This window comes from Physcomitrium patens, chromosome 3, assembly GCF_059467195.1.
Source record: "Physcomitrium patens ecotype Gransden chromosome 3, ASM5946719v1, whole genome shotgun sequence".
In the NCBI taxonomy this organism is placed as follows: domain Eukaryota; kingdom Viridiplantae; phylum Streptophyta; class Bryopsida; order Funariales; family Funariaceae; genus Physcomitrium; species Physcomitrium patens.
The window spans coordinates 22710574-22724580 of record NC_143412.1 but is presented as its reverse complement, the minus strand read 5'-3'; the positions used below and the strand labels follow the sequence as shown (position 1 = coordinate 22724580).

Sequence of the window (14007 nt, the reverse complement as noted above, 5' to 3'; positions counted from 1 at the left end):
CGGAATTTACAACACAACTGTCGAAGACCATACAGTGTTACCATCCATCGCGATGCCAACCCTTCCCAATTGCGCAACGATTCCCATGTAGCATTTCGATGCATCAGAAGCAGACGAGCCTAATGTAACCCAAAAACATGTCCCACTATTCAGCTGTCTAGAAAGGATCACGACATTTTTTGTCCACATCCTCAGCTCAAAGAGATTAATAAAAGGCAACCGGATAACCCACCAATTGAAGAATAAAAGATTGGCCAACTATAGAGCTAATCTACCCCGGGTCACAGCCAGGTGTCTTTCAAAGCGGCTTTCAATTCCATGGGGTGGATCCTACATGATTCTGTGAAAGTTGATATGTCTGGTTAGAAAACAGTCGCGTGTCAATCCAGACAATGTCAAAGCCACAACTTCTTCTCAAGACGATGAGATTCTCGAGGTTGCCTAGAAACCTGGACAATGACTCATTCGTTCACATTCCTTCCTTCCAGCTGTTGCAGATCATCCACCATTTGAAGCTGGATGGGGTTGCGACGCCGAGGTCGTCGCAGGAACATGCATCACAAGTGGTGCGGAGGCCGGAAGGCGACTTCGCTCTCACGAAAGCAGTCAATGTAAGCACGACGGCGTGGATTACCAATCTCATGTCGCACGCGTGGGATTTGGAAAGAGCAGATGCACTCACGCTTCAAAGGCAAACGAGACAGACACTTGCAAGCTTGGCTGAGGAAGTTTCTTACTCTCTGCACAACTAAACAAATAACCCGAAGTAAATCTCTTGCCTAGAATCACCGCCGAAAGCTCGACTGATATCCAAAACCGAGCGTTATTCACGATTTCAAGTCATGCTTCCGAACTGTAGCCGCTTTGGATATACAGTCTATCGGCCCATCGTAGGGTTGATCTGAACGATTGCCTCTGGTCAACGATTCATCCAGCTTTTCTAGTTTTACAGTAAACCACCTAAACTTCAGGAAATTTTGTAGCTTCTTTAAGGCCACAGACAATGACTAAGGCGGAATAGAGGTGACCAGTTGGTGAAGAAGAGAGTAGAGGAGTCTCGAAAGGGGCTTTTTTCTTCTTCTTCTTCCAAGATACTCCGGCAATCAAGAATGCAAGGGATTGTGATCTGTTAATCACACCGCATGTTGCAATTGTTTCTTGTGGAAAAGGGCCATTGTATGCTGTTTTTTTCGCCAAAGTAATCATTGCAGCTTGTCTTTGACTTCTTAAAAAAGAAAACTTGCTCACATCCCCTGCTGCGGCTGGCCTCCTCACCCTGCCTCTCTTTGACCAGGACCAAGTTTAATTTCTTTGTGAAATCTTCGTGTCCACTCACTCAAAAGCTAATAATCACCATAGCTAACAAGTACCTTGTTGAGGTTTTTATGAGGAGGCAAAATCTTTAGTTTTCATTTTCAAATACTTGTGAGTGATGTGCATTCAAAGCGTATTTCTGTGTTTGGAGTATCTTTTATTTTTTTGGATAGAAGGATTAGATTTAGATGGACAGAGTTCAGGAAATTCTATATTTTGAAACCTAATTTATATAGACAAATTAATAAAATTGGTGAAAGAAAAAAGAAAAAAAAGGAAAAACAGAACATCCAATGGATATTTGGAAATTTAGCTGGATTAGTATCTTGATCCGTAATTCAACTTTTTTTCGTCAGTCTAATTGTTTGTGCTAAAGATGTGTTTTCAATTGATTTTTCTGTAAAAAAAAAAGAATGAAATTATCTCTAAACTGATATAAATGTCTATTCTACAATTCAAAGACTACTATACTGTTAGACTGTACTCATCGAACAAAATTACAAGAGATTTCTATAAATAAAAAAGTAAAAAAGGAAAACAAAACATTCAAAGCTTTGAAAAAAATAATCTTAAGAGAGCACATGGCGAACACATAGCGACATGCCATCTAGTCGATTCAGGAAAGCAAAACACACACTGTTGTCATGTGCGCAAATGTCTTTCAATTCCCTGCATTGACCTCCAGAAGCATATCCAAGAATTCTTGAGGAGTGGACTTGACTATGCGCTTTCCACGGTCGTCAAGGTTCCCTTGAAACCCTTTGAAAATGATTCTTCACGATGCCTGTGATCAGATTGTGTTCACCTGCAACTCTACGTTTGGGTGGAAGAGCTTTAGTGGGCCATTCCCAGTGCACCCAATTTGTCGAAGATAGGGCAAGGGCACTGGAACTGCAGCGAATCGGTCATCTGCACACTACCTGATGTGTCCTGCGTCCCTGATGGGGAAGGCTTGCTCGTGCAGTGGGTACAAGATGGCTTTATCTCGATGTCCAGTTCGCAGTGGGGAGACCATGAGCTTGCAGAGGAGCGGAGACCTAACCTACTGAGTCTGAAGGCTTCCTAATTTGTAGTGATGAAGGAGGTGGGGGAGATGTAGCATTGCTAGAGGAATCGTTCAGCCTTGCCAGGTGTGCAGATGTTGTTTCACCAAAAGTTTCATCCGCTGCGGGGGTTAACATCAACTGGAATAAGAGCTTGCAAGGCTTCCTCATTGTCGTATTCCTCTCTGGCTTCTTCCCTTGCTCTTGTGCTCCATTCTAGGAGCTACTTCAGATTGATGCCTAGTAGTTGATCAATCAGTCGAATACGGAGTTTTAGAGTCGGGTGATGAGGGGTTTCGTTCGGTGACGCGGCGCTTCGAGGATTAGTTCTATCACGAGACTGTGCGATTAGATACGATTCATTTGGCCTCCACAACTTAGGATTGTACTGAACTAGTCCTGTGTGCAAGCAGCCCGGTTCGAGAAAATCAGTGCAATTTTTCATTGAAATCGTAAGCTTCGATTTTTTTTAAAGAGTTTTTCGCCCTAGTTTGCGCCCAGTGATGGAGCGTCATCGAACAGGTTCGATTCAAGACGAGAATGCGAAATTGGAGAACTCACAGCAGTAGATGTAATAATTTTGTATAGAGTCGTCAGTAGATTATAAAGTACTTGAAGTTGTTGGGTAGACTTATCTCTAGAAGTGAGGCCGCCGAATTTTGATCACCGTGTCTGCTGCCCCAGAGGTGTTGATTGCGATTTGAGGATATTGCCAAAATTTCCAGTCGTTATGGGGACTTTAGTGCAAAACAGGCAGATCCTCTTGAGCTCGTCGACGGGCAAGCTTAACTTTTGGAGCTTGTACCGTTCTGACATGACAAACTTTGCAGGATGTTCCGAGTTTCACACAAATAGAATTTTAGAATCCTCTTCCCCGGTGCTAGATTCTCAGATTTGGAGCAACTTGCAACCCGAACTCGTGGCAAGAATTCTCGCACGCTTGCCTCTGTCATCGCTCATTCACACTAGACTCGTGAGCAAGAGCTGGGACAGAGAGATTTACTCGGGGCGGGTGATGGGTGACGGTTCTGTTCATGAAAACCCTCGTTCGTGGCTGTTTTTATTTGAGAACGGTGGTCCAGGAAACCCTCACAAGCTGCACGCATTCGACCCTCTGCGAAACGACTGGCAAACCTTTACCACTATCCCTCACTTCGCTACCGTGCAAAAAATAGGAGGACTGTCGCTATGTGGAGCAGCTTCCGGTCTGATGGTGTACAAAATTAGTGCGCTGAAGAGCCATTTCATCCGGTTTGGGGTCTTCAATCCCATAACTAGATCATGGAAGAAGCTTCCTCCGTTGCTCAAGCGCAGACAGAGGCCCGTCGTCAGCATGTTCGCGGAGGGTTCTGGCTACAGATTGGTTGTTGCTGGCGGTCTCGAGTATGACCAGCAAGTGCTAACTACAGAGGTTTATGATTCCCGAACTGAATGCTGGCGCACCACTTGCGAGAAGTTCAACAATCTACAGAGCCATGTCTGTGATGAGATTCGCACCTCCACGGCGTTTTGCGATGGGGTGGTGTACCACATGCGTTTCACTCGAATGCTGTCTTTCGATCCCAACCGAGGTAAAATTTTCAACCTCGTTGTGCCCCGCCTATTCCTTAATTCGATTTTAAGCATGCCCAAAACACACAGATACTGTCGCACAACTAACAAATGAACTTGACAACATCCCGACTTCACTTGCTACCCCTGGAGGCTATCCAAAATGAATAGTCGGTCATTTCTTCTTTAAAGAATCATTGCAGGCCATGTGCACTCGTAATTCTTCAGAGATAGAGAGGGGCCACAAACCTGAGATAGGAAAAAAGACGTAGATTATCTCTTCTCTTAATCCATTGTGCTGGATCGAACCCCGTCTTTAGGGACACATCTTTTCGACTTCTACGTTTCTCGTAGTAGACGGTGATCTAGTGCCAGTATGTAGGGAGATTGTCGATAGAGAGGATAAATTTTTGCAAGTCTAACAAGCTTTGAATAATTTTTTTGACAGAATATCATACATTCATGGCTTATGACACTAAGACCGCGAGGTGGCGACCTCTGAGAGTTCCCCTACCACCCAACCTCGTCTTCACCGGGTACCCCTCTCTCAAGCGTATATGGAAGGGGCGAGCATACCTCGCAGACGTTCTCCCCCCCTATCTGGTTGAGTCCAACGGGCGACTCCTTCTGATTGGATTTCGAGAAGATCGTTTTCATTCTGTAGTCGCAGGTATTGGAATCTGGGAGCTCGACCAGAAAAAGGCCTGGAAACTCGTAACCCTAATGCCGGACACGCTCTTTGATCAGATGTGCCCCAAGATTTGCATGTCAGCTTACGTCGATCCATCCTCGTATCTGAAGTACGAGCTTCAGGGCGCCGGACATGGGGACATTGTGTACATCTTCCAAGCGAATGAAGGCCAGGGGTTCGTCGTCCTGTGCGATTTCTCACAGAGTCCTCCTGCATGGCGTTGCATTCGCAATGGCATTGTACCGAAGGTGGAGTATTCCCAGACTTTGCAGGGGTGTGTCATTGATCTAAGATGGGACACCATGATTTGAGGTCATCTTCTCTTTTGTACAGACAATTTCATTAGGATTTAAGGAATTCCTCGAAAATTATTTAGCTGATTTGTGTTCATAGTTGAACCGCCTTTAGCTTACCGCGAAGAAACAACAGTTAAAATCGGGGGGAAGGAAATTAGACACCAATTGTAATTACAAGCTACCTATCAATTTTGTACAGGTAAACAGTATATCTCTGTGAGATGAAAACGGTAGTTTAGAGAATCGATTAATTAGCAGCAGCTGCGGAGCATCACGGCTGGTTTTAAGGTTTATCTTTAATCAATGTATCATTGGAACAGCAGTGAGCGCCGTCCAGTCACATTTGATCGATGTAAACTTCTCAGAAACCCGTATTCTACAATTTTCATTCTCTAGATCGGTCTTCGGAAGTACACTAGTTTCGCAGACCGCAATCAGTCGTGTTGAAACGTTGTGAAGAGACAAAACTGCCACTGACGGAGTACACAAAAAAATAAATAAATAAATAAAAACGATCATCTGAATATGTAACCGCGCGAAATACAACAAATGGTTTATAATTCAACGAAAATGAGCCAATTATTACCTGCAATTCATGCAAATTCTGAATGTTATGAGTTTTAAGTGGCGATCAAAGTGGTTCTGCGCTTCCAAGACAGGTTGAATATCCAAATGGCTGCTTCTCCTACTTCGGCTACATGCATTGATCCAACCATCGCCTGTCGCAGTCCAGGCTAAAAGTCCATGCTACGGGGCAACCGCAGCTTCATCTTAAATGTAATTAAAACAAATATTTAATCAAAAGAAAAAAAGACCATAAGATAAGAAGAGATTCTAACCACAAACGCCAAGTTTAAAAATAAATTAAAATAAATTAAATTTAAATTTAAAACATGATGTTGAAAGAAAAAAAAAAAAGTCAAAACTAAGGCACAATGGTGGTATTTGTAATTTTTGCTAAAAACAAAGACAACACGACAAACAAATACAAAAAAGAGCCAAAATCTTTTTAAAAGATAAACATCAAAGTGTAAAATTAATTTGAAGTGAAAAATTCTAAGCTATTTTTAATACTCTAAAATTTACAATAAATTTTCTTTAGCAAAATTGGTTTATAAAAAATCAACTTAAAGGTTTTAAATTTTTATACTATTGACACAAGAGCCACAATTTTTTTTTTATTGATTTATAGTTTTTAAAGAAGTTGGGACTTCTTAGCAAAATAAATAAAAAAGAAAAGTCACTTTTAAGCAAAAATATGAACAAGCAAATAAAGTTGTAAGAGAAATTGTTAAAGAAGACTTCATCGTGTGCAAAAAGAAATCACAACTATTAAATGAGGACTTTAAAAATGTGACCTACAAAATTAGGTTTAGATTCTATAGATTTACTGATTTACTGATTTGTAATGTCTTTATAAAATGCATATTACCTTTATTACTTTTAATTCTATAATCTTCCATTAACAAAGTGTTAAATTTGTAGATGTATATAATATTAATATAATAAATTTGATCTTTTCTAAAAACAAATAAAAATATAATAAAATTTATTCACAATTTTTTTTCAAACTAAAGAAGAATGATTTGTTTTTATTTTTAAAATGAGCATCTTCTTTATGAATAAAACCAAGTTTGCAGGAAAATTTATAGGTAATGAAGGAATAAATCTTCAACACAAGAAACTCATTGCAATAATAGAACAAAAAGTACAATAAATACAAAGAGTTGTATAAATTTTTTTTAATTTATGGATTACTTTCAAAAATTTATAATTTTTTATAAAAATGAAAGAACTTCAAAAAATTACTATTAGAATTAAGTGCATAAATGATCTTTCTAAATTTAGAAAAATAGATTTATATTATTTAAAATCAAGGCATGTGTCCTACAAAGTCAACACATAATGGAAGTCCTACAGAACATCGCCACATAGCCCCTAATTAGATAGTATATATAGAGACAAGAATGAAGCCTTCTTTATTCTTGTCAACTCCTTTCTTGCTTCTAGTCTAGTTTCAAGAGTCTCAAGTTTTCTTAACTTTTGGTAATAAGTGATTCCAGTTTCTTATAATATACTTACTTCCTTATTTCTATTTTGTTACTCTTTCTTTGACATGGATTTCATTGGTTTATGTATCATCTTTTAGTTCATGTCTTTGACAGATTGATAAGAGTACACTTACAATATTAGAGCTTTGTCTTGTCTTGATTAAAAGTCGATTATTTTTTTTTCATAATAAGACATAAGTATATTAAAAGTTGCAGATTACCCTCTTCTAAACTGATATTGTTCTTAGTATTTTCTTTGTCATCAAGTTATTTTCTTCTACTTATCTTGAGTGGTATTAGATATTTTTCTGAGTATCATTATAGCAGAGCTTGTTGAAATGAAGAGTACAATGGCACAAATGCAAGAGCAATTGAGGGAGTTGATGCTTGCGATGCATCAACTTAGCTTACCACCATAAGAATCAATAAGAATGGTAGGAAGTGAGGATATAAAGATGATTAGAGCTGCTTCAACATCTGCACCAAATCATGTCCTTTCACCCACAGTGGAACATTTTTCAAGTATTAGAGAACCAAGAGTTGCTTTGTCCGAGAAGTTTGATAGTACAAGATTCAAATTTTGAGGATTTATCAATCAAGTACAACTTGTGATTGAACTTCATCCTCAAAGCTATATAATTCCATCATCACAAGTTAGATTCATTGATACACTTCTTCCAAATTCAGCATTATCATGGTTTTCATCTTTTCTTAAACGATGAGATCCAATATTGGGTAATTTGGAGGCATTTTTGGTGGAATTTCGATCTACATGTGGAAAACATGATGCAATTCATGTTGCAACCAACAAGATCCGTATTTTGCGACAAGATAATCGATCTATAATATTATATGCTTTACAGTTTCGATAACTTACAACTGATATCGAGTGGGTTGATGCTGCACTTATTAGCCAATTTCTCTATGGATTATAATATGAGGTAAAGAAATTGATGTTCAACTTACTTGATCCTCAAACATTGAGTCAAGCAGTTCACTTTGCTGTGAAATATGACAATCAATTTTTTGAATTTCGATTTGAAGGTTGCACAAATGGGCTTCAATATTACTACAATTCTATGGCAATATCAACATCACCTCAACACATACATTTAGAATTAGAAGATATGCAAATTGATATAATATGTTTTAAACCTCTTATCAAGCAAGAAAAGAGTCATCACTGCCAAGAAGGATTGTACTTATATTATGGAGAACCTAAATACACTGCTCAACATTATCCAAAGAAGGGACAAAATCACAAAATGATGAGTACATCTGACAAAGAAGACAATGTGTTAAAAAATGAATTTGTCTAGCTACAATAGGGACTGTGTAGCTAGAATCTTGTACAATTTCTAATGAAGGTCCTATCCTCTCCTCAAAATCCTCTCTTTATTTTATAATAGATGTGTGTTTAGGACCTAATAATAATAAAGCCTCCACCTTGATAGATTCAAGAGCCTTAGCTTGTTTCTTAGACATAGAATTTGTTAAAAGTCATAAAATATCGTTAGTACAAAAAACCAAACTTGTTCATATAGAAGTTATAGATGGTCATTCATTGTCTTCTAGAAATGTTACTCATGAAATACTTCCTATAGATGTAGTAATAAATGGTTATAGTAGTTGCGTAATCTTTAATATAATTAGATTTTCTTCTAATCCAGTCATTTTAGGTTTATCATGGTTAAAAAAGTATAATCCTTGTATAGATTGAATTTTTCCTATCCTTGACTTCTCTAAAAGTATAATTAAGAGTAAAATTAATCTAATAGAAAGTCATAAGTCTAGTGTAATTAAACATATGTATGTAGGTGTAAGAGCTTTCTTACATGTTGCAAAAGAAGGGTCAGCTTGTATCATTTATGCCACACCTATTTCTAATGATGGCAAGACTTCAAGTAGTATTCTGAGCTAATATCAAGAATTTCAAGATGTATTTGAAAAGAAGAATGTGGATACTCTTCTAGAACATTGTCCCTATGACTGCTCAATTGACCTTCAAGAAGGAGCACAACCGCCATTTGAACCAATCTATAGTTTACCACAAAATGAATTGGTTGAATTCAAGGAATATATTAAAAAAAATCTGGCCAAAAATTTCATATGTCATTCTAAATCACAAGCAGAAGCTCCCATCTTATTTGTAAGGAAGAAAGATGGATTATTGCGGATATGTGTTAATTATTGAGGACTTAACAAGATCACCATTAAGAATAGATATCCTCTACCTTTGATATCCAGATTTCTCGATCAACTGAATCAAGCTAAGATCTACACAAAAATAGATCTATGGGAAGCATACAATCTAGTACATATTAAAAAAAAAGATGAATGGAAGACTGCGTTTCGAACTAGGTATGGGCATTTTGAATATAACATCATGCCTTTTGGACTTATAAATGCATTGACAGCTTTTTAACATCTAATGAATGATGTTTTTCAAGAGTTTTTAGACGATTCTGTTGTTTGTTATTTAGACGACATCTTGATCTATTCTAAGAATACAGATGAATATAAACTTCATGTTCATTGTGTATTACAAAAATTAAGAGATATGAGACTCTTTGCCAAGATAAAAAAGTATGTATTCCACACTATTCAAGTCGACTTCTTAAGATACATCATTTCAAATGATGGACTTATGATGGATCTTAAGAAAGTTCAAACGATTATAGATTGGAAGATTCCAAAAACGATAAGAAATGTCCAATGCTTTTTGGACTTTACTAACTATTATTAGATCTTCATCAAAGACTTCTCTCGAGTTGCAACCCCACTTACATGTTTGAGTTGCAAAAATAAACTTGAGTGGAGAAAAGAAGCTGAAGTATCTTTTGAAACTTTAAAGTTGACCTTTAATTTTGTACCAATCTTATATTGCATCGACTTTTTTAAGGTATTTTTTTATAGAAATAGATGCATCAAATTTTGCTTTGGGTGTTGTATTATCACAAATGGAAATAGATGATAAACTTCACCCAGTAGCTTTTTATTCTAAAAAACTTTTAGCAACCAAGATTAACTATGAAATCCACGACAAAGAACTTCTTGCAATCATGGATTCATTTTAAGAATGGCGTCATTATCTAAAAGGTACTTCCAATTTAGTCACCATATATATGAATGACAAGAATTTCGAGTACTTCATATTAGTACGTGTTTTGAATCGTTGCCAAGCCGGTTGGAGCATGTATTTATCAAGATTTGATTTCAAAATCACATATCGACCTGAAAAATAATAAGGTTTCTTAAACGCCCTTTCTAGACATTCTTATCTTACACCAAAAGAAGGAGATGCATCTTTTGATCAACAAAAAATAATTTTCTTGAAGCTAGAGCATTTTCATCTTCGAGTAATGAAATCAACATTGACTGTTGATTCAACCCTTGTGAAATAAATCTAATTAAGTATGTCTTCTGATCCTCTTGTTCACAATATCAACAATCCTTCTTCTAAGCCTCAAGATGCTTTTAAATTTGAGTTTAAAAACAACCTACTTTATTCCAAAGTTCGATTATATATTCCAAAAGGAGAAACACAATTATATATTCTTCAAGCATGTCATGACTTTCCAGCATTAGGATATTTTGGATACAACAAGACTTTAGAACTTATATCCAGAGATTTCTAGTGGCTACAAATGTGAAAGGGTGTGAAAGACTTTGTTCAGTCATACGACATTTGTTCAAGATCAAAAATTCCTTGTCATCAATCTCACAGACTTCTCCAACTATTACCTATTCTAAAACAACCATGGTCTTGTGTTCTATGGATTTCATCACAGATCTTCTAATCTCAAGTTTTTATGATTCTATATTTGTGATAGTAGACCGTTTTACCAAGATGGCATATTTTATACCATATACAAAATCTATCACAGGAGAAGAAATAGCTAAGCTCTTTCTTGATAATATCTATCGCTATCATGGATTATCCAAAGATATTATATCAGATAGGAGAAATCAATTTGTATCAAGATTTTAGCAGATTCTTTTCAAGATTCTAAAAATAGATATAAAACTATCTTCGATATTCCATGTTCAAACTGATGGACAAACGGAGTGTGTTAATCAAATTTTGGAGCAATATTTAAGATATACCATCAACTACCGACAAGATGATTGGACAACTCTTTTGCCATTAGTAGAGTTTGCTTATAATAACACTGTATATTCTTCTACAAAACAAACACATTTCTTTACCAATTATGGTTATCATCCATAACTTGATACTTTTGACTTTTCAAAATCTAATAATCCTGTAGTGGAAGATTTGGCAAATCATTTGTTAGAGCTACATGCAATAATGAAGGTATAGTTAAAAGAAGCTCAAGAAAATCAAAAGATCAATGTGAATGTCTATCGAAAGGAACAACCATCATTCCACATGGGTGACAAGGTATAGTTACTTCATCACAATATCAAGACCACTTGTCCTTGTGATAAGTTGGACTATCGAAGGCTTCAACCATTTTTTATTTCTGCACAAATCGATCTAGTTGTATATTATTTACACCTACTAGAGTCAATGAAAATCCATCTAGTATTCCATGTATCTCTTCTTGAACCATACAAGACAGTGGATATACCAAAAAGAAGATAAGCTCCACCTCCTTCTATAAAAGTAGACAATAATAAAGAGTTCAAAGTGGAAGAAGTCCTAGGTTCAAGGCAGTATCAAAATAAATTAGAATATCTTGTCCATTGGCATCGATATGATATTAGTGAACACACATGAGAGCCACTAAAAAATCTTACAAATACAGCAAAGGCAGTGGAGGCTTTTCATCGATGACATCCATCAAAATCAAGATGAAAATCTTGCTTATAAAAAAAACAAGATCTAGGCAAGATAACATTCTATTTTCAATCCTTGTTTGTAGCTTCTTTGTAGTTGTGACACTAAGGAGATGGAGAACCAATAATCTTTAAGACGATGCAATCAAGATGAAGATCCTCAAGAATGACATATGTTTCTTCAAATAGATGGCGAGATACAATGCATCTGGTATTACAACCTTGGAAGAGACTCCCAATGTTTGGTAATTTTATTAGAGGTAGGAACAACTCTTAATGGAGTTTCAAATATATTATTTGAAAGAAGTTATGAAGGCCTCAACAATGATCAAATAATAAGGTGGTCTTCCTACCCTGCTATGGGACACTATCGATGGTTGAGAGGCCCTATCAACGATCTTTAAAGAAAACAAAGATCCGAGTATGTGGTGAATACAATTCGTCGCATTATAGATTTCTTCAACATATGATGACCACTCCTTGTGGAACTTGTCCCTAGAAGGGGAGGATAATATAACGGACATACGCATGTAAGCCAATAATTACTTATATAAATAAGTAGAAGTAAGTAGAAGTAGGTAAAAATAAGTTAATTCTATAATATCTTCTATAGAAGCTTTATAGACACTGTTTTGGCTTCATAGGTGTCTTTAATTGACTTTTTGGTTTAGAAACATGGTAAACAAGTTGGCCATGTGCCACACATGTTGTTAGCTTGAAGACCAAGCTAATTATGTGGCCCACACGTAGAAAAACTTCCCTTATAAATCAAGGCATGTATCCTACAAAGTCATTACATAATGGAGGTCCTATAGAACATCGCCACGTAGCCCCTAGTTAGATAGTATATATAGAGAGAAGAGTGAAGCCTTTTTCACTCTTGTTAACTCCTTTCTTGCTTCTAGTCAGTTTCAAGAGTCTCAAATTTTCTTAACTTTTGGCAATAAGCGATTCCAATTTCTTACAATATACTTACTTCCTTATTTCTATTTTGTTACTCTTTCTTTGACATGGATTTCATTGGTTTATGTATCATCTCTTAGTTCATGTTGTTGACAATATGCTTATGAGATGGTTAAAACTTGAGCATAGAATAAAGAAAATACCTTTAGGTTGCAAAGATCATTTATAGATATATTATTGATTAAATATATTTATATATCTTATATATATAAATATTATATATATATTTATTTAATATTTTAAATATAATATTATTATTATAAAATTTTTACAACTAACAAATTGTAGAATAGAAAAAAAAAATATCATTATAAGTAATTTAGCCAAAACTTATCATTAATCAAATTTGGGTCATGACACCAATATTTATGTATATACTTATAGAATGTTCTAAATAAAAAATTCAATCAATCAACTTACATTAAACTTATAGTATTCTCTTTAAATTCTAAATAATTTTTTTATTATGTTTTTTAAATTCTATTATTAAATTATCAAAGTTTAGAAAGCACATTGTAAGTAGTAGATTAATCTTAACTAAGGTTGAAACTATAACAACTATAATAATAATATTATTTAATAAATTGGTTGTATTTTGTGGCTTACTAAAAAAATAATTATTAGCAAGATAGACTTGTAATACTACACAATATTTTAGCAACATGTAACACAAAAAATAATGCTAAAAATGATAACATTAATTTTCTTGTATTCAAAAAGAACAGCCAAATTTTATAAAAAAAAAAATACTTGGATGATGCTAGATTTAAAGATAAATTTAGTTCTACATTCTTAATTATCAAAAACATACTGTGGATAATTGAAATTGAGCTAATAATTGAAATGACTAAATTTTAAATCAAAAATATTACAAACCTTAATGATTGTAATATAAAACTAAATATTATAAGTGATCATAAAATATAATGAGCAAAAGTAGTAAAATTGTTGGACTATTTTGGAGCTGTACAAACTTTTTTAAATATAATATTTTTTTTCTACAATGAAGAAATTAAGAAATTAATTGTGTGCATATTTTCGTGTTATTTTGGTGAAATGGTTCATGAGTAGCAAGAAAGTGTTGCTCCATGACTTCCACAATTGCAGCGACGAGGGTTAAGGGTTTAGGGGGGATACTGTGTTGCTACTGTGTGAAGGAGAAGGAGAAGAAGAAGAAGGGCATGTGGAGAGGAGAGGCACCATGCTTGCACTGCACCATGGTTTGCAATTCACCGTATGTTTGAAACGATAGAGAGAGAGTTGGATTGCTCCATCGCTCGCTCGCTCGCTTGCGA

At 35.7% G+C, this 14007-nt stretch overlaps 1 protein-coding gene across 1 annotated transcript; it reads left to right on the top strand.

Annotated features, from left to right (window-relative positions):
- The first annotated feature begins 1965 nt into the window (after positions 1–1965).
- LOC112280564 (F-box/kelch-repeat protein At5g15710) lies at positions 1966–5290 on the top strand. The gene is made up of 2 exons (XM_024516189.3): positions 1966–3928; positions 4357–5290. The coding sequence occupies exons 1-2, from the start codon at positions 3088–3090 to the stop codon at positions 4908–4910; spliced, it is 1395 nt and encodes a 464-aa protein (XP_024371957.1). The 5' UTR covers positions 1966–3087; the 3' UTR covers positions 4911–5290.
- Positions 5291–14007: the final 8717 nt, after the last annotated feature.